The sequence below is a fragment of the Selaginella moellendorffii genome, unplaced genomic scaffold, assembly GCF_000143415.4.
Source record: "Selaginella moellendorffii unplaced genomic scaffold, v1.0 SELMOscaffold_9, whole genome shotgun sequence".
NCBI lineage: Eukaryota > Viridiplantae > Streptophyta > Lycopodiopsida > Selaginellales > Selaginellaceae > Selaginella > Selaginella moellendorffii.
This window is the reverse complement of record NW_003314270.1, coordinates 2,666,339-2,692,808: the sequence shown is the minus strand read 5'-3', so window position 1 is coordinate 2,692,808 and position 26,470 is coordinate 2,666,339. Positions and strand designations below refer to the sequence as shown.

General features: G+C 43.3%; 8 protein-coding genes across 16 annotated transcripts; 6 read left to right on the top strand and 2 right to left on the bottom strand.

Annotated features, from left to right (window-relative positions):
• Positions 1-1,485: 1,485 nt before the first annotated feature.
• LOC9631103 (translation initiation factor eIF-2B subunit beta) lies at positions 1,486-5,838 on the bottom strand. Of its 3 annotated transcripts, XM_024672829.1 has the most exons (10): positions 5,519-5,837; positions 5,253-5,407; positions 4,926-5,198; positions 4,741-4,870; positions 4,578-4,682; positions 4,426-4,528; positions 4,245-4,370; positions 4,006-4,190; positions 3,839-3,939; positions 3,720-3,779 (listed from the first exon to the last, which is right to left on the bottom strand). In XM_024672829.1, exons 1-9 carry the CDS (start codon positions 5,584-5,586, stop codon positions 3,873-3,875), a joined length of 1,212 nt encoding a protein of 403 aa, XP_024528597.1. In that variant the 5' UTR covers positions 5,587-5,837; the 3' UTR covers positions 3,720-3,779; positions 3,839-3,872. The 3 variants fall into 3 exon arrangements, with proteins under 3 accessions (XP_024528595.1, XP_024528597.1, XP_024528596.1); XM_024672828.1 differs by having other exon boundaries at positions 3,720-3,939; positions 5,519-5,838; XM_024672827.1 differs by lacking the exons at positions 4,006-4,190; positions 4,245-4,370; positions 4,426-4,528; ... (3 more) ...; positions 5,253-5,407; positions 5,519-5,837 and having other exon boundaries at positions 1,486-3,779.
• Positions 5,839-5,860: 22 nt separating this feature from the next.
• Positions 5,861-7,899, top strand: LOC9631102 (DELLA protein RGL1). The gene is made up of 2 exons (XM_002967969.2): positions 5,861-6,271; positions 6,481-7,899. Exons 1-2 carry the CDS (start codon positions 5,861-5,863, stop codon positions 7,783-7,785), a joined length of 1,716 nt encoding a protein of 571 aa, XP_002968015.2. The 3' UTR covers positions 7,786-7,899.
• A 310-nt stretch (positions 7,900-8,209) lies between these two features.
• On the top strand, positions 8,210-10,163 carry LOC9631101 (DNA polymerase zeta processivity subunit). 2 transcript variants are annotated; one of them, XM_002967968.2, is made up of 8 exons: positions 8,210-8,240; positions 8,304-8,384; positions 8,545-8,657; positions 8,709-8,898; positions 8,982-9,219; positions 9,290-9,339; positions 9,393-9,685; positions 9,758-10,161. In XM_002967968.2, the coding sequence occupies exons 1-5, from the start codon at positions 8,231-8,233 to the stop codon at positions 9,161-9,163; spliced, it is 576 nt and encodes a 191-aa protein (XP_002968014.2). In that variant the 5' UTR covers positions 8,210-8,230; the 3' UTR covers positions 9,164-9,219; positions 9,290-9,339; positions 9,393-9,685; positions 9,758-10,161. The 2 variants fall into 2 exon arrangements, with proteins under 2 accessions (XP_002968014.2, XP_024528607.1); XM_024672839.1 differs by lacking the exons at positions 8,210-8,240; positions 8,304-8,384; positions 8,545-8,657; positions 8,709-8,898 and having other exon boundaries at positions 9,159-9,219; positions 9,758-10,163.
• A 40-nt stretch (positions 10,164-10,203) lies between these two features.
• On the top strand, positions 10,204-11,411 carry LOC9631100 (uncharacterized protein OsI_027940). 6 transcript variants are annotated; one of them, XM_024672846.1, is made up of 7 exons: positions 10,204-10,278; positions 10,337-10,520; positions 10,592-10,766; positions 10,834-10,871; positions 10,934-10,976; positions 11,041-11,100; positions 11,169-11,411. In XM_024672846.1, the coding sequence occupies exons 1-7, from the start codon at positions 10,274-10,276 to the stop codon at positions 11,189-11,191; spliced, it is 528 nt and encodes a 175-aa protein (XP_024528614.1). In that variant the 5' UTR covers positions 10,204-10,273; the 3' UTR covers positions 11,192-11,411. The 6 variants fall into 6 exon arrangements, with proteins under 6 accessions (XP_024528614.1, XP_024528612.1, XP_024528609.1 ...); XM_024672844.1 differs by having other exon boundaries at positions 10,205-10,278; positions 10,592-10,763; positions 11,151-11,411; XM_024672841.1 differs by having other exon boundaries at positions 10,205-10,278; positions 11,151-11,411.
• A 131-nt stretch (positions 11,412-11,542) lies between these two features.
• LOC112345672 (myb family transcription factor PHL7-like) lies at positions 11,543-13,154 on the top strand. The gene is made up of 7 exons (XM_024672921.1): positions 11,543-11,676; positions 11,909-12,110; positions 12,211-12,287; positions 12,349-12,385; positions 12,442-12,490; positions 12,549-12,618; positions 12,674-13,154. Exons 1-7 carry the CDS (start codon positions 11,674-11,676, stop codon positions 13,013-13,015), a joined length of 780 nt encoding a protein of 259 aa, XP_024528689.1. The 5' UTR covers positions 11,543-11,673; the 3' UTR covers positions 13,016-13,154.
• Positions 13,155-13,223: 69 nt separating this feature from the next.
• On the top strand, positions 13,224-14,664 carry LOC9633333. Its single transcript, XM_002967966.2, has one exon. It carries the CDS (start codon positions 13,395-13,397, stop codon positions 14,592-14,594), a length of 1,200 nt encoding a protein of 399 aa, XP_002968012.2. The 5' UTR covers positions 13,224-13,394; the 3' UTR covers positions 14,595-14,664.
• Positions 14,665-14,722: 58 nt separating this feature from the next.
• On the top strand, positions 14,723-15,397 carry LOC112345507. Its single transcript, XM_024672388.1, has 2 exons — positions 14,723-15,238; positions 15,301-15,397. Exon 1 carries the CDS (start codon positions 14,723-14,725, stop codon positions 15,203-15,205), a length of 483 nt encoding a protein of 160 aa, XP_024528156.1. The 3' UTR covers positions 15,206-15,238; positions 15,301-15,397.
• Positions 15,275-16,180, bottom strand: LOC9633332. Its single transcript, XM_002967700.2, has 2 exons — positions 15,873-16,180; positions 15,275-15,814 (listed from the first exon to the last, which is right to left on the bottom strand). Exons 1-2 carry the CDS (start codon positions 16,047-16,049, stop codon positions 15,374-15,376), a joined length of 618 nt encoding a protein of 205 aa, XP_002967746.2. The 5' UTR covers positions 16,050-16,180; the 3' UTR covers positions 15,275-15,373.
• Between the last annotated feature and the right edge of the window lie 10,290 nt (positions 16,181-26,470).

Genomic DNA, 26,470 nt, shown 5'->3' with positions numbered 1-26,470 from the left:
TCTACTATGTATTATATAAGATACCAAATTACAATTATCTTCCAATTTAATATAAGTAAATAAAAAGCAATTTGGACTACTAGAACAGTATTGATTAATAGACCACATTACTCTATTTGTTTTTGTATATAGTACAAGATTACCATCAATCTGAACTTTTAGAAAGCACAAACCATAGTAAGTTTCATTAATATTTGATCTCCATAAAGTATTTTTTCCAGAATATAATGAAACTTTACAATTTGATTCAATTAATAATATGTTTTTTCCATTTGTAGATCTTAAAAATTGCCCTGTATAAAGAATATTATTTTCAAATCCAGCATTTAAGGTTGTTAGGCATGTATCTTTTATAGCTATTTTATTATCAAATAAGTATGAGTTTAATAAATTTTTATAAAAAAGAAAGAGTATCGAATTTGATATGTATAACCATTAATTTGACAAGAATTTGAACGAGTATTTATTATATCATTCTTATATATATTTAATAAATTATGTAAACTTCTAGAAAGTGAGGCTCCATTTACAAAAATTTTATTTCTAATTAAACAATGTTGATAATTATTTGGTATACGTTCAATTTGTGTAACAATAACACCTCGTAAAAAATCAAAAGATAAAAAATTTTCATAATCATGTGGATAATATCTTGTTGTTATTATTTCTGATATAAGATTATTTATTTGAGTTAAGACATTTTCAATTTCTTCTTCATTTAAAGTGTTATTTCTGCCCCATAAAACAGTTCCTTTAGGAATAAAACAATATATACTATATAAGATATTTACACTAAATATAAAGATGGTTAAGATTTTCATGTTTAATGAAGTTTTAGATAAATTCATAACTATTGAAATTATATATTTTAGCTTCTTTAATTGAAACTTTCTACTAAGGTTTCTAGTCTTAAAATATTATAATTATAAGGAAGTTTATAAAATATTTAAAAGCTAAAAAAAGTTAGTACTTTATATAAAGAAATTATTTTTCTTTACTATTCCTTGTTAATTGCTATATAAAAAATCAATAAACATAAAAATAAAAAACATGTAATCACTTTTAGTTTAGTTTAATTCTGTACTAATTAAAGTAGAAATTATTAGAGTTCTAATAGTGTATATCTATGTAATATGTCCTAGTGCACTAGGATAATCCTAATTGTATTTGTTATCCTTATATATCTATATCTATACACCATATAATAGTTGTGTTTATACATATGTATATATATCTTATAACATCAAAGGTGTGCTATTTAAGAATGAGTAAATTATATATTCCAAATATTATACCATAGATTTTTACTGATCTTCAGTAAATATGTAAATATCATGTATTCACCTTTCTGTGCTTGTAACAAAATTTGAATCCCATACAAATCAAATGTTGACAGAAGCACAGTAGAGAAAGGGTATGTTATATACTAAGTCTGTAGTCGCATCAATAAACCTCTTAGAAAAGTCTACAGAACAACAGCAACAAGGAAAAGAATGGATGGATCATTGCGAACATTCTATAATAGAAAAGAAGTTCGTTGTCAGAAAAAAATGGATATCCTCTCACAGTTGAGATCTAAGATGCGAGCCGACTACCCAGAGTCCAGCGATCTTAGATGCTCAATTACAGTTCCACTCATGTCGCTCACGCATTGACCCCTCCATAGTAAGTGTTGGCAAGCAGCACGTAGACAGATCCATTGCTGGGGTCGGACTCCACAGCTCGGCTTGTCATCCTGGCTCCTCTCTCAAGATCGTTGTAACTCTTGCAGGCCGCAAGCAAGCATGTCCACTCCAAAACCTTTGGAACAAAAGGCATACTTGTGATAAGATCCTCGGCTTCGTGAAGGTATCCGGCTCTCGCAATCACGTCCAGAAGACAGCAGTAGTGCTGCTTCAAAGCTCTTATTCTAAAATCATATACCATGGAAACGAAGCGAGTCCTTGCGTCATAAACTTTCCCAGCTCTGCTTGTTGCGATCAGCACAAGAATAAAGCAAATCTCATCCGGTATGGTTTCTACTTTCATGCTATCAAACAATTGAAAAGCCTCGCGGGTATGCCCGTTCTGGGCATACGCAGCCAATACTGAGCTCCACGATATCACATTTCGTTCAGGCATTGCATTGAAAAGTTTCCACGCACATTCCAGGTGACCGGCCTGTGAGTATGCGAACACCATTGTATTCCAAGACACGGAATCACGCTGTGGCATCCCGTGGAATAACTGAAGTGCATACTCCAAATGCCGCGACTGGGAATATGCCGCAAGCATTGCGTTCCACGAGACTTGGTCCCTTTGAGGCATTGTATCGAAGATGTACTTGGCCTCTTCTACATGCCCATGCTGTACAAAGACAGCCAACATGGCGGTGTACGACACCACATCTTGCTGAGGCATTTTTACAAAAATGCTTTTAGCCTCTTCTAGATGCCCGTTTGCGGCATATGCGCACAGCATTGCGTTCCACGATACAAGGTCCTGCCTGGGCATATACTCAAACACGTGCTTGGCATCTTCAAGATGCCCGTAATGGGCATATGCCGACAGCATCGCGTTGCACGCCACAAGGCTCTGCTGTGGCATTTTCTTGAATATCCCCTCCGCCTTGGCCACGTCACCAGCAGCAGCGTATGCGCCGAGCATCGTGCTCCAGGACACGGCATCGCCACACGGCATCTGGTCAAGCATACTCTGTGCATCTTTGAGATGCCCGTTTTGGGCATATGCCGAGACCATGGCGTTCCAAGATACTCGGTCCCTGACTGGCATCTCATCAAACATTTCCTTTGCTCTTGCAAGATGCCGGTTATGGGCATATGCTGCAAGCATTGCAGTCCAGGCAACGGAATCACGCTGTGGCATCAAATCAAACAGTCTCTTTGTGGCTTCCAAGTCGCCGCTCTGAGAAAACCCGCCCAATAAAGCCGTGCACGAGATTAGATCGTGTTCTGGCATCCGATCAAAGGCATCTCTCGCACGCTCAATATGCCCAGTTTGGGCATGCGCTGTGATGATTGCATTCCAAGAGATTATGTCTCTTTGCGGCATCGCTAGGAAGACTTTCTCAGCCTCACCCGTTTCACCACCTTGCGCAAATCCAGTTAACAAAGCATTCCAGGAGATCAAGTCCTGAAGTGGCATTGTGTCAAAAACTTTCTTAGCTTTAGAGGGATGCCCGCTGTGGGCATATGCTGCCAGAATCGAGTTGCAAGACACGAGATTGGGTGAAGGAATGCGATCGAAAAGAGCCTCGGTTTCGTCGAGATTCCCGTTCTGGGTGTACGCAGCGAGGATGGCGTTCCAGGAAACGATGTCTTTGCACGGCATGGAGTCGAAGATCTCTTGGGCTCTGCGGAGATGCCCACTTTGGGCATACCCCGAGAGCATGGTGTTCCAGGTCACTAGCTCCGGTTCCGGCATCGCGTCGAAGAGGTCCTGCGCTTCCTCCAGGCGGCCATTCCGGGCGTAGGCGGAGAGCATGAGATTCCAGGAGAAGGCCCGCTTGGTTGAGAGGCTGTCGAAGATCTCGCGGGCCTGCCTCACTGTGCCGCAGCGCGTGTGCATCTGGATGAGCTTGTTGCACAGAAAATAATCGGTGGAGCGAATCGAGTTGCGCAGTTTTTTGTGGAGCTCCTGCGCTGCTGTGAAGCTCTTGCAACTCTCGATGAGCTCCACGCATTGGCTTCTTTCCATGAAGATGCATGAGATCCACCTTATAATCCAAAAAAAAGCTAGAGCTTTGTATGGTATTCGGGAGTGCCTCTTGAGAAAAATAGCTGTGTCAAATAGCACAGCTCTCATAAGATAAAACATCTGTAGAGGAAATGATCCAAACCTTCACAAACTTCGTCTTCTCGCGCTTCTCCTACTTAGTGATCCTCAGGGCTGTAAATCTCCGCTACGAGCCTATACACATAGGATGGATTGTGGCCACCACTGCAAAAAAAAAAGTAATGTGTGACTCGAATCAGTTCACAGATCAAACAACTCATGGAAACTTACGAGTCGGTGATGAACAGGCTGATGAGTTCTGGCGGCACGTAGTCGAACATGGGATTCACCACATGAACTGGAGAGCCGTCGGTGCCATCCAGACAGTCGGACATCTCTCCGAAATCCAAAACTTGCGAAGGCGACTTTAGCTCGTTCAGTACAACCGATGGATTGTGTGGGTACAATGGACAGAGCTGGATCGCGTAGGCAGAACGTTAGGATATACATGTAGTGAGTTTCTCGCTCACCTTGTGGAGACCTGTGAGAACCACGAAAGGAACCGCGTGACGACGAGCTGCGAGAGCCACCATATGCATGCCAACCGGGGCGACTATCCCACCATTGGCCATAACAGCATGAGCGCCTACAATAACCTTCCAGAGAAAATTCTCAGCTTCCAGTATCTACAGGATACGCTCCAACGTTTACCATATTGACGCGAGAGATCAATGCAAACACAGCAGAGTCTGTGATAACTGTTGTTTGTAGCTCCATTGCAGCAAGCTCTTTGGCGAATTTATGTCCTTGGTACCTGCCTCTGGAATCAGTAAATGTATATGCCAGAATGTAGATTAAGTTACCTTGGAGCTCCTTCAGCTACAAAAACCTGAAACGATCTTTTCTTCTTCGCCTCTCGAAAAAAGTGAAGCAGTGACCTTGATCGTCCAAGCGTGAGGATCACCTCGCTGTAACGGACGAGCAGAGAACATTTACACGTCAAGGCCAGAGAAAGTAAGGACTTGCTTTTGGTGTATATGCTCCAGCGCTTGCTCTGAAATCTCCGAATGATAGTTCTCGATTTCGCCAAGAAGGAGACCAATGGCGTCGATTACACCGTGCTTCAGCTTCCAGCTCTTAGAGTTCTTGTCACTCGCTGCACAAAAACTACAAACATCAGCAGCGATTGCAAGTGAAATAAAAACACTTACATCTGCTTTTGGTATCGGACTCGGGCACAGGTTCCACGTTAGCTCCGGCAGAAGTTGGAAGTGATTCCAGCAGATTGTGAAGCGAAGGAGCTCTCAGAGCAGTTCTATTTGCAGCTGCCAGAGCAACAGCCGAAAGTCCAGGAACACCATGGACGTCCGCATCGTCATCACTGTCGGACACGGGAGTAACTCCAACTTGAGCCGCAACAATCGTGGCTTCTTCTTCGCGAATTATGTGTAGAACTCGACGAACCATGTTACCGACAGCAAGCTCTGCAAGAAAAAAAGAAAACTGAGAAAAGAAGAGGTAGAAAACAACACACTGACCCATGGGGTTGGCTGCTATCAAGCGCGATCCCACAGACTTGACAGCATCAATCAGGCTCGAAGCTGGGCCGGACGAGGGAATTCTTTGGTGCGAAACCACTTGCCTAAGTAGCAGCACAGTCGATTTTGCGGTGGCCAGAGACCCCTCCACTTGTCTGATCATCGAAGAACAAAATCAGGTGAGCGAGAAGCAAATGCGCCAGCCATTAAGCCATGAGGATTCCACCAGGAAATGAATCAAACGAAAGAAAGGATGATTCTCACACCTGCGCTTGAGCTTGATGACGAAATCGTCGACCGCAGCCTGAAGATCCGGCATTGCTGCCGCGACCATCGCCCTTCGTGGCGCTCCAAAAACCCTAGCCCTAGAGACAAAAAACGTATATTACAACTCAATGTCCCGCCAAAATGCTGCGGGACAACGTAAGTTTGGTTTGCATGTAGTCGCAATTTTGATATCTACGTCGCCCTCCATTAATCGTGTGCCATGCTTTCTCTAGTGTCATAGACTCGTAGATGAGGAGATAGAAAGATCTATGCTCAAAAGGAGATGCTATAGTTGATAGAAGTAAAAAAAGAAGGGAAAAGAAGAGAGGAGAGAAGCAAACATGATGCAAGATTCTCTGTGTGGAACAAAGGCGCTCATCGATCCAAAAGCCGAGATCTTCGAGCTGGATGATGCTTGTCTCCTCCAGTCCCCGGATTCGTCATGGATGGATCTCATGGACGATCTTCTCGAGCCCGAGAGCCTCCACCAGATTCTCCCGGAGAGAAGTTTCGAGCAGCTTGGCTTTGACGAGGAGGTGATCAAGCCGCCACCATCGTCCGGAGATGATCTAGCATCGATCGTCGGAAGAACAGCCACACCACCACCATTGCCACCGAAGTATGATCGCATCTCTGCTGCTGGATCGTCCAGTTCCTCGCCATCGCAAGAACACTTTGGTAATTACAGCGCGGAATTCGAGCCTTTGTTCCGCGAGCCCATGTTTAGCAGCGACTCGGGGCTGCTCCATAAAGTTCCCAGTGCTCCACACTTGGAGAGTTTCCAACATACCTCTTCTTCTTCTCCTTCTTCTCTCGCAACCACCAAGAACCTATCGAAGACCAAGTCGTTTTGTTCTTCAAATACTACGAGCATCGCCATAGCTCCTCGATCCATGCCAACTTCACTAAACCACTCGACGTCGCCTCTAAATCACCACCACTCTCCGGGAGGAACTTCCAGCAAGAAAATGGCCGCTCCACTTCCAGCTCCTCCATCTCCATCTTCACTCACAAGCCCACTGCAGGGACTGCTGGACCAGGATCCTTCGACACTGCTGCGAGCTCAGGTAAACTCCTCCAATCCTCTCGGAAGAATGCAAAAACCAGATTTTGGCTTGCTAAATCCTCTCTACAGACTGTTCACGTCGGTGGGCTTCAGCTGATCCACATGCTGCTCGGCTGCGGCGAGAAAATCGACCAAGAAGACTACATCTACGCTGGAAACCTCCTCCACCAACTCAAGCAGCTCGCCTCTCCAACCGGCGATTCCATCCACCGAGTCGCAACTCACTTCACGGACGCTCTTTACGCTCGTCTCAACGGAACCGGCTATCGATCCTACACTGCCCTGCGAGCCTACGATCCAGCATCTCTGGAAGAAATCCTGGGAGCTTACCACATCCTCTACCAAGTCTGCCCCTACATCAAGTTCGCGCACTTCACCTCAAACCAGGCGATCTTCGAAGCTTTCGAGGGCGAGCAAAGCGTCCATATCATCGACCTGGAGATCTTGCAGGGTTATCAGTGGCCAGCCTTCATGCAAGCACTCGCAGCCAGGCAAGGAGGAGCTCCACACTTGAGAATCACGGGTGTGGGAATGCCGCTCGAGGCAGTCCAGGAAACTGGGAAGCGACTAGCCGACTTAGCCGCCACTCTACGCGTCCCGTTCGAGTATCACGCCGTCGGGGAGAGGCTCGAGGACTTGCAGTCTCATATGTTACACCGGAGACACGGCGAGGCACTGGCAGTGAACTGCATCGATCGATTCCACAGGCTTTTCACCGACGACCATCTGGTCGTGAATCCGGTGGTGCGAATCCTCAGCATGATACGCGAGCAAGCGCCGAGGATCGTGACGCTGGTCGAGCAGGAGGCGAACCACAACACGAACTCGTTCCTCAAGAGGTTTCTCGAGGCGATGCATTACTACTCGGCGATCTTCGACTCGCTCGAGGCGACGCTGCCGCAGGTGAGCCCCGAGAGAGCCAAGGTGGAGCAAGTGGTGTTCTCGTCCGAGATCATGAACATTGTGGCTTGCGAGGGGAGCCAGAGGATCGTGAGGCACGAGAAGGTGGACAAGTGGTGTAAGATCATGGAGAGCATTGGCTTCTACAACGTAGCACTCAGTCCCAGTGCTGTTCATCAGTCCAAGCTTCTGCTCAGGCTCTACCAGACGGATGGATACACGCTTGTGGAGGACAAGGGCTGCTTGTTACTCGGGTGGCAAGACCGAGCGATCATTGGAGCGTCGGCATGGAGGTGCTAGAGAGGTGCTAGATCAGAGAGAGAACCAAGCAAAAACGAGAAAACACAGCCTTAGAACCATTCTTAGTGGATGTTCAATCGAAAACACCCACACTAGAGATAGAGAGGCATTTGGATCGAGCATTCAATCCCAGACCATGAAAAACTTCATGAAAAAACGAAAAAACTAAAGCGAGAAAAAAAGTTATAGGAAGAACAGTTATCGCCACGAAATGCCAAAGTAAGAACACCACGGTCTTGGGAAAGAAAAGAACGAAGGAAGGGCGCGACAAAAGAACTAGCTCGGCCGCTACATAGCAAGTAGTGAGAAAAAATTAAGCTGCCTGGTTTGATACGCTCACCGTTTGTTGGTATCAAATGCGTCAATCGGTGCTTTCGCCTTGCCCCGGTCGCCAAATGCATATTCCACTTTCTTTAGGGCAGCTTTTCAGGGACTTACGGGGTTAATGGCGACAGGTATCTCATCCGCCTTTGTTTCCACCGCTTTCCAGCGAGATTGATTGATCTTGGAGTGTCTAGGTCCAGCTGCGACGCTCCTGTGCGAGTTTCTGGAAGCCGCCGTCCATCTACTGCTCTCGATTCGTGGATTATACTCTCCAGGTGAGGAGCATTTTGAGATTCGCAATGGTTTGCATCTTTGTGGCCGCTCTATTCATCTGCATTTTCGTTTCTTCGTGCGTTTGAATCTTCCGCATTAGAATCACTTCCTGCGTGCTTTAATAGTTGTGATTCCAAAGATCTCATGGCGTGCTCATTACAGAAGTTTTCGAGCGGCGGCGCTACATGAATTGTCTCATTCACTGGGCTCGCCATCCCGGGCTCCAGCAATACATCCATAACGTTGTGTATAGTTTGCACACTTGGATCAAACAGGTATCTCAGTATATCGCATTGTCTTCCTTTCTTCGCTCATGCCTTGAACAGGGTGTCGTCGACAAAATAGCTCTCGTGGTGCATAATAAGGAGAACGTAGCAGTGGAAAAGTACATCTTTAAGCTGCAAGTTGATCTTTCTTTCGAGGGGGAGTTTCGGTTAAATGACTTGGAGCCGGATCTGCGAGCGTTTTTTATGAAGATTGGCGCTTCTCGTCATTTGTTGCTACCTCTACCTCCAGGTCCTACTCCCTGCTTTTTTTTTTTTTTGTTTGTTTCTTTTGCTTGTTCTATTGTTCTGTCTCACTTACAACGATCTCTACAGATTGCTCTTGGGAGCTAGTTGCGTATTCAAAGCAGATGCAAACTACTGAAAGCAGCGGTGATCTTGCCTGGATTCCCACGGAAATTGGGGCTTGGGCGCATCCACCCCTCATCACGCCCATCAAATCGATGAAAAGTCAGTTTCTCAACGTACAACTCTACGTAGAACAACCGAAAGTGTGAGGGGAATACTTCTACACAAGCTCCTTTAACTCGCGACACGTTGTAGTCATGAACAGGTATGAAGTCTCCTTGTCTCGTGTTCCTGTTTTAATTGGCACGTTGTTTGTGGAAATCCTGCGTGTTTAGAAACAACAGCTGCTTAGGATGGTGCCTTGACTTTCTTGTCAACACGCAAGGTAAACAGATCAGCAAGAGCACTTTGGATTGGCATGTTTTTAATTGTTTCCAGGAAGTCGAAGAACAAGCTGAAGCAATGGCGCTTCGTATCCAAGGCTGGAACCCGGCGGCTCACTTTCCCGTGAAGAGCCATCTTGCGAGATTTCAACGAAGCAAAAAATTGTTTCTCCCGTGCGAGAAGAGGGAAAAATCCCCGCAAGAGTACCTCAAACAGGTGGATCGTGTTATAAGGATCACATTCCAGGAGCCCGCTCGTGCGCAGCACATTGAAGGATCACTCTGGCGAGCTCGGCTGATAACTGTTTCAGTTTTTTCTATGTCAGCTACACCCGTCTGTGATTTCAAGTAAGCTCTCCTCTGTTTTTGTTTTCCACAGCGATCTAGTCATGGTTCTCAACTCTTGATTGAAACGCGCAGGGTGGATTTTGACGAAGCCTTGCAACTTCTTAAGATCCAGTCGCAACAGTTGTGCGTCAAGTTCCATGGAGGCCCCGATCTCGACATAAACTTCTCGCTTCAAGGACAGCTCCGCGTAGTAAAACAGCGCCAAAGGTATGGAGCTTTACTTCCCAGGACAGATGAAGGAGAAGAGCCACATTCTTTTGAGGGATTTGTAACACTGGCTCTGGCGATTGACTTGCCGTCGATCCTCCCGCATCAAGCAGTGAAGCTCGCCGGCGATGTGGCAATGGAGACAATCCTGGCAAGCCTGGAGCGAGATCTATCCAAAGGAATCGTCCAAGACTATAACTCTTGGTGCCACGAAGAAGATGATGTAATAAGAAAGCTTTAACCGCCAATAAACCCGGTACCGCATCTGACACTGTTGGATTATCTAGCTTCGTGCCGATCCAACGGCTCACGATTTCTTCTTTACTAGGTATCTAGGGTTCTCAGTTAGGTCGTCGTTTGTTCGTGCGTCGGAGAAGCGCCATGAGGTCTGTTCTTTGCGAATCTGTGGCGCGTGGAGAGAAAATCTGATGGTTTTGTGAGCAGGCATCCAGAGATTGTGTGGGCGCAGCATTCAGAGCGCGTGTTTCTCACCATTGAACTGCCCGATGCCAAGTCTCCGGTTGTGAAGATTGAGCCGCAAGGGAAGCTCAAGTTCTCCGCGACGGCTGGAGCTAGCGATGAGAAATACGAAGTCGAGCTGGAGCTGTTCAAGGAAATTAACGTGGAGGTGAGCTCTCCTTTCCCTCATTTTCTTCCTCTTCCTTGTGTTATTAACAATAGGGTGTTCTTCGCTTGCAGGCGAGTAAGATTAGCACTGGCGCGCGCCAGATTTTCGTTGTCATTGAGAAAGCAGAGAAGATGTGGTGGCCGAGGCTAATCAAAGGTGAGGGAAGAGCTCCTCCTTACTTGAAAGTGGACTGGAACAAATGGGTTGATGAAGATGAGGAGAACGAGGTTGGAGGTGGTGGTGGTGGTGAGTGATCTTTTGTCCATTTTCTCTTCTGTCCTTTCCAGTCTTGATCTAACTTCTTCTCGGATAGCGGAAGATTTCGAACTAGGCGGGCTTGGTGATCTCTCGGTATGCTTGTTTCTCGCATTCGCTCGTCTTGAATCTTACGTTTCTTTTGCTTCCGTGTTTAGAACTTCGACATGGGTGGAAATGAAGCCGATAGCGACGATGAAGGTTTGTTTGCTCCTAGTGTAGTCTTCTCTCTGGTTTCCTCATTTCATCGTTTTGCTAGATCCAGAGACTCTTCCGGACGCCTCGAAAAAAACCGACACAGCGACGACGCTGGAGAAAACAGCTGGTACTTTCAGGAAGATCGTGAAAAAGAAAAACTGATTCTACTGTCTGCAGATCCGGAGGAGCTTCCAGACGCTGCGAAAGCCGAGAGTTGACCCGCTCGCCTCGCCCAGGATTTTGATGACAAAAGATCAAAGACGAGCGCGGATTGTTAGCTAGAACTTTAGGATTATTCTAGAGACTCCCCCAACAAGTTACAAGTTTTTCTTTCTTTCGCGAGCTCGGGTTTATAGCTGCTGCTTCGGCCATGGATTTGATGAATTGGTTCCTACGCAGTAAATCTATATGCATGAATCAAACGTAAGAATATGCCCACACTTTGAAAAAGCAGCATATGCCAAGGGTTCTTGAAAGCAGCGCTCAATGCAGGGATCCCATTTAGAACAAGAAGCACGGCAGCCGTCGGATCCACAGATCCGACGGCCGCGATCGTCTATTAGCTTCGAGTGGTGCCTGTGTTAGGGTTTATAGAACAGATTCTCGGACCCAAGATTCACTAACAGCCATAGGCGCTGCGCGGCGGCGATCGCTGGCGGAAGATTGGCACAGCGGGAGCGGGGCGCTCAACGCTCTACCCATGGTGAGATTCGTAGCGCCTGAATTGTGTGTCTCGCGCCGCCGCGAGAATCAGTGGTGTTCTAGGCCTAATTCGTGCCACGAATTGGCGAATTCGAGCCTCTTGGCGTCTCGGATCGCTCGTCGTCTTTCTTTTCAGTTTTGTTAGTTACGAGAGGGAGGGTTTTCTCCGTGCGTGGGGCTAAATTTTTTTTTTTCTCTCAATTTTTTTTTTTGTTCTTTCGTTTCTTGGTTAGACAATGTACGAGGACAAAAAGCTCTCGCCCGCGAGCTTGCTGCAGCCAACGCAGGAGACCCCCGACATCGTTTCCGAGGACAGTGGTCCAAACAGCCCCGGCATCTCTGGAGCTGGGAACTCCGTCAAGCAGCGCCTCCGCTGGACGCCCGACTTGCACGATCGCTTCGTGGACGCTGTGAAATCTCTTGGTGGTCCTGACAGTAAGAAAGCGCTCCCTCTTTCCTTTTTTCTTGTTCCTTTCGATTCAAGCTTGAGCTTTTGCTGCTTTCTTCTTTTTGTTTGTGGTGTGTGTGTGAACAGGAGCAACGCCCAAAGGTGTTTTGAGGTACATGGAGGTGAAAGGACTGACGGTCTATCACGTGAAGAGCCATTTGCAGGCAAGTGTTTGGAAAATAAAATCATTTTTTTACTGTCGCTAAACGCCGTCGTCGATCACAGAAGTTTAGGCTCTCGACTCCAGGCGCTATGATAGAAGGTGATGATGAACGAGAAACTTTCTAGCTCTCTGACATTGTGGACGTTTTGTTCCAGGAGGCGACCATGAAAAGAAAATGGACGACATGGTTCCCCACATTGACTCGTACGTTTTTCATTTTTCTTTTTCCTCCGTTTTTGAGCTTGTCCTGATCGCCTTACAGAGCCTTCGATCTTGCGGAAGCTGTGCGGGTACAAGTCGAAGTCCAGAAACGCCTGCAAGACCAGCTGGAGGTTAGAAAAGCTTTCGTTTCCTTTTGAAAGAAAGAGGAAACATGTCGCCTTACAGGTCCAACGACAATTCCAGTTACGGCTGGAGACGCAGACCAAGTACCTCGAGAAACTGATCGAGGAGCACGAAAGGCTGAACGAGCAGCTGAGGATCCAGACGAGGGGCATTCAAGGCTCGGACAAGAAGGCCGATGCCCCAGAAGAAATAAAAGAAACTGGGAATCCACCCCCAGCGAAGCGGTCACGGATGAACGATCCAGCGAGGAAGAGCGGTGGCGAGCAGCAGCAGGCAGTGTACCCAAAGGTGGACTACGAGGCTAGTGTCCAGGATTTCCCGGAGTACTCCGAGACATACCTGGACGATGCGAACAATCTCCAACAAAGCGCTGGTGCCGAGTGAGCGAGAACTTCTTCGTCGGTCCATGTAAAGGTATGCTCGACTAGGAAGGAATGCTCTCGTGCTGTGAATGTTAACTCTCCATTGTGGAAAAGGAAACAAAGCGAAGTGACTAAAAAGACTGATACAAATACACGTGAAATATTCTTGGGGCAAAATATTCGTAGCATATTCTTTAAGATTGAATTTCGTAGAATAGTTTTTTGATCTCTAACGGCTAGTGACTGTTTTAAACGGAATGTGTTCTATTTGGATGAAAAAAACAGCCATTGATGGTTGCCATGGCTGCTCCAGATGCCCTGAAGATACTTAAGAAGCCCCGTGTAACAATCTTTTTATTTCTTTGTGGCTAGGGCTTCCACTCTATCGATCCGGGATAGACATGGGGTGCGCGTCATCGCGAGTGATGCATTTGCAGGCGGAGCGCGAGGATAATCCCGGCGTCAGCGCCACTCCCAAGAGATCGAGGAAGAGGTCCCGCGCAGCGGATGAGGATCTCGTTGACGATCGCCAGCAGCAGCGCCAGCGGAGCCACTTTGTGGCGCTCACATCCAGTACGTATGGCGTCCTTGATCGCGATGGCAAGCTGGAGAAGAAGGATCGCCCAGAGGTGATCAATGCCGTGGAGCTCATGAAGGGGCTGGAAGGCGATGATAATCGCCAGGAACAGGAGCAGCAGGATTTCTATGCTCTCAGCCAGACCTCGCATCACCCAAGGGGCTCCAGCAGCAATTCCTCCACCTCTACATACGACATCGTCCGCGAGCTTCACAGATCCGACCAGGAGCTCGAGGAGCAGCCGCGGCAGCAGTGCCAGCACCACCACCAACGCTCAAGCAAGAAAATGCGATGCCTCTCGTCCAAGGCTAGCAATTCGATCGTGGAGACAGCCACCTCGTCCAGCAGCACCAGCACGAGCCGGAGCCTGTTCGATCCGGATCTCCTGGAGAGCATCGAGAGGGCTTTCGAGCAAATCTCAGAGGAGGACTGGAACTCGAAGAAATCTCCATCGGATGATAGCCAGCGGGATCTTTCAGCAGCGAGGCCTCTCGATTGCGATCCGAAAGACGATCCGAGGTCTCTAGACGAGAATCCGGCGGAGCTTCGCGATTTCCAGCTCCTCTGTCCTCCGGCTGGCGAATCCAAGGCCGTGGTCTACTACACGAGCCTGCGAGGGGTGCGAAGAACACACGAGGAATGTAGCACGGTGCTCGAGATCGTCAGGAGCTATGGCGTGAGCGTGGGCGAGAGGGATCTATCGATGCATCAGGCGTTCCGGCAGGAGCTCAAGGAGCTCTCGCAATCCTGCGCGGTTCCCAGGCTGTTTGTGAGGGGGCGATTGATCGGCGGATTGGAGGAGGTGTCGAGGGCTCACGAGAAGGGGCTGCTGGCGAGATTGCTCCAGGGGATTCGGCGAGAGGATCACAGCAAAGCTTGCGATGGCTGTGGCGGCGCTCGATTCATGCTGTGCCTGGATTGTAACGGTAGCTGCAAGATCTTGGCGGAGGATGGGAGTGGAGAGAAGATCCAGTGCCTTGAATGCAACGAGAACGGACTTATTCGATGCCCTATTTGCTGCTAGAGCATTTTTGCCCTAACTCTGGGCATTTGTTTAGTTTAACAGTAGTTTGTTAATGTATACTAATCTAATCCATTCACTGTTAAAATTAATTAGAGCGGGAAGAGCTAGGGCTTTTATTCTTCCGGGCGATGGCGGCCTTCGGCAGATCGATCTCCAGGGCTAAGAAGACGCCAGCAAAGGCGAATCCGGCGCACGATTTCTCTGTGAAATCCGTACCGAGAAAGGGGAGGAATGCGACCAACGGCGATGAGGTCTGTGCAAAGAAGCCGGAAGCTCCCGGGATCGAGGATGATCAGATCTCGATCCTGGAGGAAGGCGCCGCGGAGATCAGGCTCGGAGATGTGGAGAAGCAGCTCAAGGAGCTCGAAGTGTCTTCCCTGACGAGCGAGGTTTCTTTCGGCGAGTCGACGGCTGGGAGCGATAAGACGGCCGTGGAAGGTCAAAATCTTTCCAGCGCTTCCTCGGCGGGCAAGGGAAGCTCCAGCATGTCCTGGCTGAAGAATGTGATATCTGTCATTCTCACCGTCCTGGGGACCATCGCGACGCTAATTCTTGCAATCTACGTGAAGGTGACTCTCGAAGGACTCCATTTGGGGCCATTTCCAACATGAAGAAGCTAAGAACAGTCGTGACATGAGCTAAAGGTAAGACATTCCTTCTACTCCAACTAGAATTTCACATGAATTTTAACTAGCGATTTTTCCAGGTAACAAGAAGCCAGCTCTTTTACAACCTCAGAGGTAAGCTTACGAGAACTCTCTTTCATTATCATTAGCTTTTTATTCTTCTTGGAGAGCGCTCAGTATGATCGAACTTACAAACAGGCCTCCAGCTCCAACTGCGAAGAAGGATGCTACCACATTCTGCGTCACTACAAGCACGGTAGAATCATCGGGAACGAAGACGATCGTGGCAATGGCAGCGACGAGCAAAGGCAGGCAAAGGGAGGCCAGAGCAGCAGGGGACGAAGACGCAAAATTCTCCGCGAGGCTCAGTAAGCCCAGATCCTCGGCTTTGGAGAGAAGTCCCAGCTTCTCGATCTGGGAGAGGCTAATCCCGGCGCTCTCAGCTCTGGACAAGAGGCCGGCCTTTTCCACTTGGCTCAGTAGCTTCTTCTTTTCCAGCTTCTTCACGATGTTAACGGGCTCATTTTCCGCGTCCTCGTTGAAGATCCCCGCGCCAAACCATTGCTTGCTCCAGTCATCGTCGTAGGCGTTCACCTTCAATGGGGGCGAAGTTCCATCAGATTTTCAAGGCCGAAGAATTGGAATGGAGTACCTTGTTCTTGGGAGCCATGGCAAAGACGTGGAGCTGGGATCCCCTGGAAGCGGACGAGGAGGAACTTTGTCTGAGGGCATTGAGTCTTTGGGAACCTCCAAAGACTGGGCTGTCGCCTGAGGCGAAGGTGCTGCCCAGCCTTGTGACGGTCTTGCCGCATTGAAGCGGGGACGCCATATCCAGCAACGAGGCCACAGCCTAGTTTAATAGGAGAAGAAGCGTGTGGTGGAGAATGACTCTGGTGAAATCTTGTTTCCCAATCAGAAAGCTTGTCCTACGACCACATGAGATAAAATTTATTACTGATATAATAGGAAATTATCACGTTTACATAAGCTGATTGTTATTTGTGCTAAATCCTTAAAAGCTACAATATTATGATTTGTTTGATCTTTCTACTAAAACTAGAAAACATAGACAAAGGTTTGATGTTTCTCTTGTTTATTATCAACCAGATAGTTTCTTTTTCTTGCCTTATGCCTTTCTATTCCATGTATTGTCAACTCTAAAGAAGCAGTTATTTGGAGTTTTTTTGACCGTGATGATACCATAAACATACCCTGATCATAATCAGCCTCCTTAACTATATCCTTGAGGAATTGTAATGAACTTCTTTAATAGCTCATTGTTAAGAGAAGAGGCTCCACTCGTAGATCCGGGAGAGATGACTCTTTCCTTATTTGTTTTATAAACTAACACTATCTCATTCACTTTGTGCTTCTTATGTGACAATAATAAAACTTATAACACATGTGAGTTTTATTTTTTACCTTATAATGGTTTACTATAGAATAATTACAAAGCGAAACTTTAACCTTTGGACATATGGAAATAGAACTTAAGTTTCAGGGTTTTGAAGCCAAACTTCTCAAAATTAAACTCTTAAGTATATAGCCAAAGAGTGAAGGGACAAGAGTATGGAGTGACATTAAAATAGTTTTAGACTATTTAACATTTCAATGATAAGCGTATGATGCAAAATAAAGTTAAATAAATTTTAACATATTAATGGCCTAATGCAAAGACATAAGTACTCCACTAGGAACTTAAGTTTAGATCTAAGCCAACAGAATAAAGATAGACATATTTAGTAGGGAGCTAAACAATGCTTTATATTAGTTGGTTATACCCAACCTACCCACTTACTATACCCCTACCCCCTATATAAAAGTATGTATTAGAGTATATAGGCCTTATTTGTAAATTTAGACACTTTCTATAAATAGCTAATGAGACTATATAGAACATAGAGAGTGATATCTTGGAGGACATAATAAATTACCATACAGGGAGTAGACTCAATATTAGGGGGGTGGGGGGTTCCCAACATTAGCTAGTGCAATTTAACAACATGAATTTATCATTATTTGTGTCAAATATACTTAACTAAATGACAACTTAGTAGTGCCCTTTCAATCTAAGTGCATATATGCTAATTAGTTACTCAACTTGGATAACTAATATAATTTAAAATGGTCTTGCAGAGACTAATAAAGGGTCTTGCAATACTAATCTCCTACTATTGTAGTAGTAAAAAGAAAATATCTTAAAAAACTAACTAAAATGTAACTTTTGATACTTGTAGTTACATTTATGACACACTCCCCTCCTTTTTGATGCATACTCTAGTCTAAACCACTGCCAAAAAAAATAACTTTATAAAAAGTTTATGGTGTTCATATTTTGTGAGAAATGTATCAAATGAAATGAGTTATGGAGCAACTCATTTATCTAACCTAAATGTGCTACCACTTAAACACCTTCTGACAGTCATCAACAAAGAATTAACTAACAAAGTTAGCCACCTTTGTTACTCTAGGTGTCACATAATTTACAAAATATGATATACCCCTGTTTGTAGATGACATAAAGATATAAACTAAAGGTTTTAACCCTCCTAAGCAAACAATCCAAACCTATTAGTAAAGTTTAGATAGACTACTATAAAAAAACAATTAGAATTGTTTATATAATTATGTCATTTTAAATAGAATTAGGAACATTAAGAAAGAGGCAATTGATATGACCAATTTCCAGTAGCTACTCTATGACTAAGGATTTTACCATACATACAAAATGCTAAAGCCAGGTTGCCTATACTAGCCCAAACATTAAAATCAACATGATTGACCATATTAAAGTTATAAACAAAATATCTTAGAGATATGGAATTATTAGTGAATAAATCTTAAATTAGAACACAAGAGTATTCTAATTAAGTTATTATTTTAAAAACTAGTAAAGGACTAAGATTATTATTATTTAAAAACCATCTAATAAAATATAATAGCAAGTGTATTATTAGACCAATAATAAAGCTTAACTATCAAATATTATTGATAGCATGTTAAACAACTTACATAATACAACTCAAAGAACACAAAGTATCATTGACTGGATAAGCAAAATGCTCACAAATATATTACTTGAAGGAAATGGCATTCTAATATATCATAACTAACCTTAGTAGAATTAAAGTTGCTAAAGTAAGTATCAATAATATCCTACTAATACTTTAAACCCAATCCTAAATAAACCATAAAAAATATGTAGTAAGATAAAAAGCCAAAGGTATATAAAAAAAAAAACTAAGATCAATCATCTTATCAAGAGAGATTGTCTCAAATATGACTTCAAATATGGAAAAATACTTATCAACCATCCTTACAAACACTCTCTCCTTACTGCCATGATAGTAGGAAGTCGGTAGTGTTGGTTACCTTTGTTAGCCCTATTTTTCAAGTGTTAGTAAATTGGGTTTAACATTTATATTTAGCTAAATAAACATAAAGTAGGAACATCTATGTATTTTTGTTGAGTATTTTTGTAGCGCACCTGAATTTGGAGCCGAACTCCAAGCCCGTTGCACTACAAAACGAGGGTCCAGTACAACCCCACTAGCACCAGCTCCCTATATTCAGCACCTGCACGCAAAATGGAGTTCGGCACAATTTTGGTATACCGGTGGCCTAACGCGAGGAGGAGGGTACCCCATCGACTAGAGCAGCATGGAGCTTGGGCTTAGACCCAAGCCGGACGCAAAACAAGGAGCAACACAGCCCAAGGGGAGCCAAACTAATGTCTTAGGTGGTCGGACATACATTCCAACCACTATCCCTACTATACATTTGGAACCCCCCCCCCCCCCCCCCCCTTCCCTTGAGGGACACATGCTTTGGGCTTTCACCCCAAGCCTCCCTTAGTACCAGGAGTTAGTCTCTGGGACAAGTCTGAAACTTACTAAATATGGAATGTCCTTAGATTGCGAATTTGGACACGGGATGAACACCACTGTGTTCAGGCCAATCTCTACATTCCGTAGATATGCCAAATGAGCTAATCTAGACACTTTCCATAAATAGCATTTGGGACCGAAATGAGACCAACACAAAAGGCGTGATAGCGAGGGTATTTGGTAGACATGGTAAGTTATCATCTAGCGAATATTGAGGGACTAGTCTCAATATCGCAGGGGTTCCCAACACTAGCAAGTGCAAGTCAACGAATGAGTTTCTCTAACCAGGTCAAGCATGCTTGAAAAATAGCACGTAGGAATTCCGTCCTTATGCTCATTTGGTCAAGTGCACACGCAATGACCAGTTTCTCAACTAGCTTGAGTAGAGACCATGAAAGGGACTAGCAGTATCGACCTCCTGCCATCATGGTAGTAAGGAAAGAATGCCCATAAGGACTGGTCGACAAGTATCTTTCGATACCCGAAGTCACATTCGAGACACTCTCCCCCCCTTGGGGAAGATCGACGTCCTTGTCGATGCATACTCGAGTCTAGCAAACCGTCAAGGAAACAACTTCGAAAGTTAATGGAAAGCACACTATATGGGAAATACACCGACTTAAATGAGTTAAGGAACAACCTCTCCTCTACATCCAAAGATGTTAAGACTCAGACACCCTCTGGCCGTCACCGACAAGGAAATGACTAATAGAGTTAGCCACCCTTGCTGCTCCGAGTACCACTCGGCTTACAAAGGAATGATACATCCCTACCCGCAGGGATATAGGGAGAAGGCCAGAGGCCCAACTGCCCCTGAGCAAGAAATCAACCCCGTCGGGAAGATTTAGACAATTATTATAAACTGGCAGATTAAGTTGTTTACACGACCATGCCCCGTTTCAAAAAGGAGTCATCGAGAGAGAGGTGGGGACTTGTGATCAGCCTATAATAGTTATCCCCATAGTTATGGATTGGACCCATGCACTGAAGTGCCGAAGTTAGCCTGCCTAAACTGACCCAAGTACTATCGAATGAGAGAAATGACACTTTGATTTATAGAAATATATTACTTTATTAATTTGCAAGATTTATTACAATATTTTACAAAAGCTAATCCTTATTACGATTCTCATACTCCATGACAAGCTCACGAGCATGGGTAAGATTACTAAGAGGTTCCTAGGTTGATTCACAAGTTGGGTAACCTTTCCACTTAATTAGATATTCTTTCGCACGAGCTCCATGTTTCCGGCGACAGGACAGAATGCTTTCAACTTCATATTCAGGTTCACCATCCACAACATCTGGTGGTGGACGAATCTCCCCTTGATGTGCAATATTCATAGTGTAAGGAGCCAATAGATTGGCATGAAATACATTATAAACATTGGACATCTCCGCAGGTAGATCCAACCGATAGGATATATCACCAATGCGTTTTAGCACCCAATAGGGTCCAACATATCTTGGCAAGAGCTTTCGAGACAAAGAACCCTTAATGTTCAAATTCCAGGAAGATAGCCACACTTGATCTCCCACTTGATAAGATACATCCCGACAATGTTGATCCTTATCACGTCGATACCTATCCTGAGCTTTGCCCATCACCTCAGTAGGTTTAGACCAACTTTAGCGTAGCTGCTCCGCATAAGTCTCAACGGCCGGGACCAACACTTCAGACATAGGTTTTGGTACAACGATCTGTTGAGGAACCCACGAGCATTTCCTTGCAACATCTCCCATGGAGAACAGCCTATAGCGCTGTGAAATGTGTTGTTATAACATATTTCTGCTGTATCCAAATGCTCAACTCAGTCACGTTGGTCCGCCGCGACATAGTACCGCAGATAATCCTCAACTTGAGCATTCATGCGTTCGGTCTACCCATCAGTCTGAGGATGATAAGCCGTACTAAACTTTAACTTAGTACCAAACAACTGGAACAGTCTGCCCCAAAACTTCCTCATAAACCTCGAATCTCTATCTAAGATCATCTCTTTAGGGAGACCACGAACTCGCACTACTTCATGGAAAAAGAGCTTTGCTGCTTGTTTCACATTCATTATTCCCATAGTTGGAATGAAGTGTGCAATCTTTGTTAACTGATCCACAACCACCATCAAAGTATCATAACCCTTAGACTTCGGCAAGCAAGTGACAAAATCAAGTGTCACACTTTGAAATGGCCATGCCGGTGCTAGAATGCACTGCAACTTCCCAGCCTGCTTCTCAATTTTGCGCTTACATTGCTGGCATATAGGGCAGGAACAGACATAGTCCGCTACATCACCTTCCATACCAGACCAGAAAAATCCCTTTTTCAACAAAGCTAGAGTCTTTCGTTGTCCACCATGTCCCGCTGCTGAAATATCATGATGTTCCCGCAGAAATAACTGCTGCAAATCTTTAGAGGGAAGATACAATCTTTCTTGCTTATAGAATATAAGCCCATCCCGAACTGAGAAGTGAAGCTTCGCATTAGTGCGAATAGCAACTTTCGCTACTTCACTACTAGGGCACTGCTTCAACAACCCTGTACGGCATAAGATTGCCTTTGCCAATGGATCACTTCCATATGAAGCCCAAACGTCCTCCAACCAGTCCAAACTGATTGCCGATATTGCCCGGAATTGAGCTTGACGACTCAATGCATCCGGAACAATATTGTCTTTACCAGGTTTATATATGATTTTAATATCATATCTAGCAAGCTTCTCTTGCCAACGAGCCTGCTTCGGCGTAAGTTTAGGCTGCATAACAAAGTAGTTTAGTGTGTTACTATCCATATAAACCTTGGTATGTCCACCCAAGTAGTGTCTCCAGTGTTCCAGGGCCAACACTATAGCAAACATCTCTTTCTCATGTGTTGGCCATCTTCGTTGGGTCTCATCCAATTTCTTGGAATAGAATGCAACGGGACAACCATGTCGCCTTAGCATAACACCAACTGCTTTGTCACAATTTTGTTGCAACATGGCATAGCCAGACGCATCATAATGCACTTCGAAGGGTTTATCAAGATTTGGGATCTAGAGAACAGGAACCGTAGTTAAGATCTCCTTCAACTGTACAAAAGCACACTGACAAGCTAGTGTCCAATCAAACGGAATACTACTCTTCGTCAACTCAGTCAATGGAAAAGCAATTCTTGCAAAATTGCGGACAAACTTGCAATAGTATCCCGCCAAATCGAGAAAAGAACGAACATCTGATACAGTGGTTGGGACTTCCCAGGACTTCATTGCTTCCACCTTCTTTGGATCGACTCCAATCACGCCACCACCAACTATATGTCTGAGAAAGTTTACGCGCAATTGACCAAAAGCGCATTTACTTTCCTTAGCATACAGTTTGTGTTCGCACAACTTCTGAAACACCAGCTCCAAGTGTTTCAAATGATCCTCCAACATTTCGCTGAAGACTAGAACATTGTCGATATATAGGACAACAAATGTGTCTAGATAATCTCTGAATATTCTATCCATCATAGTGCTGAACGTTGCTAGAGCATTGCATAACCCGAACGGCATGACAAGGAACTCATATGATCCATACCGAGTCTTAAAGGCTGTCTTCTTCACATCCTAATCCGCCATCCATATCTGATGGTACCCGGACCGCAAATCAAGTCGCGTAAAATACTTAGCCTTTAAGAGTTGGTCAAACAAGTCATTAATGCGAGGCAAAGGATAACTTTTTTTAACCGTAATCTTGTTGAGTGCCCGATAGTCAATACACATCCTCATGGTTCCATCCTTTTTCATAACAAAAAGGACCGGCGCTCCATAAGGTGACTTGCTTGGTCGGATATGACCTTTGTCAAGAAGCTCCATGAGTTGCTTCTTGAGTTCAGCCATCTCCTTGATGTTCAACCGATATGGAGCTTTCGTAGGTGGTTTAGAACCCAGAATAACTTCAATCCGATGATCAACCTCACGGCTAGAAGGTAGCCTTGGCGGCAAATCCTTCGGAAAGATATCCTGATTCCTCGCCAACAACTCCAATATCTTCTTTGGTATAGGATCAACCCCGTCGCCGATTCGAACTGAGTCACCAATACCCTCAACTTCCATCACTTGAACCCAAAAGGTCCGACATCCCCTTTTAGTTGCTTTTTGAGCGGCCCTCGCAGTCAGGAACTGTAACGCACTTTATCTCTCTCCCCTTAAGCCAACTGGAAAAGGGGCAATTGCTTGATGAGAGAGCCCTTAGTGGCTATTTTATCCCCATTTATCCCCCAAGGTTCCAAAGATCCACAGTGACAGTATATCCAAATCTCATCCCATGATCACATGCGCTACAATTTTGGTTTAGCTTTTAATTCTCTTTTGCTCTATCTTGCACCGGCTTGGCAAAAACCCTTATGATATTGAATTTAGTTCCTCAATATTACTACATGATAGCTTATTGTGACTGCCATTATAGATCATCATTATCATGTTCTATGTATTAGTCCTATTTCAGATCTATATAATATTTATAATAAGTGTCTAAATTTGTTCAAAAGGCATATTTATAGAATGTAAAGAGTGCCTTAAACCCCTCACTATCATACCTTATGTGTTGGTCTTGTTCCGGATCTATATAATATTTATGATAAGTGTTTAGATTTGCTTAAAATGCATATCTACAGAATATAGAGAGTGTGTTAAACTTTATGGTATTGTTCCTGCATCTTAATTTACAATTTAACACTATTCCATATTTAATAAGTTTCAAACTTATCCTAAAGACTAACTCTTGAAACTAAGGTGAAGCCCAAAGTGTGCATTCCTCAAATGGAACCAACTAAGATATTACATTGGCTCTTGCTAAACTCTTTCTAGATTTGGTTTGGGACTAAGTCTAAGCTCCATGTTGCTGTAGTTCTTCTTGTGTTAGACCACCAATATACCAAAATTGTGCTAGACAACATTTGATATGATTTTGTATATAGGACTTGCATATAAAGAGCTAGTGAAACCAACTAAGATATTAATTTAGCTCTTGCTACACTATATATCCTTGTTTTATGTTTGGTTTGGGATTAAGCCAAGTTCTATGTTGCTCTAGTCTTCTTTGTGTTAGACCACTAGTATGCCAAAATTGTATTAGATACCATCTGACACTATTTTACATGTAAGAGTTGTATATAAAGAGTTGGTGCTCATAACATATATTGAATGTGTGTTTTGTAATGTAATAAACTTAGAGTTCAATTTCAAATTTATATGCACTACAGAGATGCATAATCATTATTGAAGAATAATCTACTATCCTAAAGAATAGATCACCAACAATAATTAAGAAAGACTCTAATAAGGGTAATAAACTATCTAAAATGACAATTAATCATTGCCAATGATTGCTAAATGAGAAACTAACTCAAATATAAAATATTATGAGCTAAAACACCTTCTTTGATAACTCTTAATAAATAGAATAATGAATATGATAACTAAAAAACTAAAAACTCAAAGAAGCATATATCCAAGTCCTATAAACCAAGATCACAAGTTTTGCACTAACTACCTTTAATGCCCAAAAAGAAATCATAGTACAGCTTATAATATCCCCTTTAACACTTTCATAAGCTAAAATGCAAAAGTTAATAAAGAACATATCTATATCAATCCAAAAGTTAAACACAATAAATTATGCTTAATAAATAATCACTTAATGATTTTTCATGAATTTATTTTCTATAATAAAACATAACTCACTTCATAACAAATGCAAAGACCAAACGGGAAAAGAGAAGATAGTATGAACAACAGAATGTGAAGTTATATTAGTCCACCTTTAAGGGAAGTTGACATATAAGCATTACTAAACGTTAGTAAAAACTTTAAGGTAGAAATGGATGCCTTGAACTTTGCGTTAAATGTGATCTTAAAATAAAACAATCATCCAATGGCATTCTTCTCAAAGCAATAAAATAAGATTTAATAAAAATGGTCTACTTATGAAAAAAAACCCCTTGTGTTAGTCTCATTTTAGTCCTATTAGTTATTTATGAAAAGTGTCTAAGGAGTTTATATATTCCCTTGGAAGTATAGTTGTTTCCAATGGTCAAAGCACTTAAGAAGTGGTAGTATTACTTTAAAAGACACTTTAAAGTATATATAAATAACTTTGTTTTAAGAGTTAGGAGTTTCAACAGGGATCCGCACGTTAAGATCTACATACCCCGCAAAGACGTTGTGATGTTGAGTCCACACAATATGACAATAAAACACTTTTTATCATAACTTGACCTTCAAGAAAAATAGAGTTAACAGGCCAATGTTTTAGTCAAGTTTGATTGTGAGATCCTTATAAACTTGGGAAGAACAATATTATAACAAATGCTTTATATACTCTACTATATTGAAAGTTGGCTACTCCAAATGACAAGACAAGGCAATTGACATGAACTATACCTTCCCCAAAAGGAGATTGAAATATTTTAGTTCACTTTTTATATCAAATTGTTTAAATTGGCACTAGAGTTCTCCATAGCATGACACTTATAATCATCAATATTGATGATTTATAACAGGCTGCTACTACTAATAGTAGTGGGTTGAGGAGATTTAATTATATTGATTGGATATATTTAGAATAATGGTTTATTCAAGATATTTATTTTTCTTATTTATCAAATTTAAAAAGAACTAGCAATAAAATCAGTTGTAGAAGAATTTTTTTTACAGTAATAAAATAATTATTTTTTGAAATTATGGTAATTAATTGATAATTATAGTTTATTATAATTATTCAATACAATATATTTACTAATCATTAAGCTACAAGTTTATGATTATAAATTATACAATAAACATATTTATTATTATACATCTCCAGTTTTAATCACTAATCACAGTTAAAGATAACTAAATAAAAATATATTCTTAATATTTAATTAAAATTTAGATAGATGTTAATTAATTAAGAAGTTGCATAACACTTATCTGGTAAATATAAATCTTGAGGTTTAAGATAATTAGTTTCACTATAAATAAGTTCATCTCTAGTATGAGTTATCATTAATCTCATTGACCCATCAGTAAGAATGACATGACCTCCAAATTCATTTTGTGAAAGACATATTTCCCATATATCTTCAATACCTTCAAGAAAATCACTTCTTGTTTGATCATGAAAGCATCCAATGTTTAAAAAAACTCCAAGTGTACCAATTCTAAAGCTATAATGTCCAGGTGCAAAATTAGCTAAAGCAAATTTAATCCAAACAAGTGATGCACAGTTACAATAATCTCCAACATCAGTTCTTACATAATTTCTTTCAATGCAGTTTACAATTGATGGACTTGAGTAATTTTGAAGAGAGCCCTTTCATATAGCAAACCATAAAATGAAATAAGCTAATAATTTCATTTTT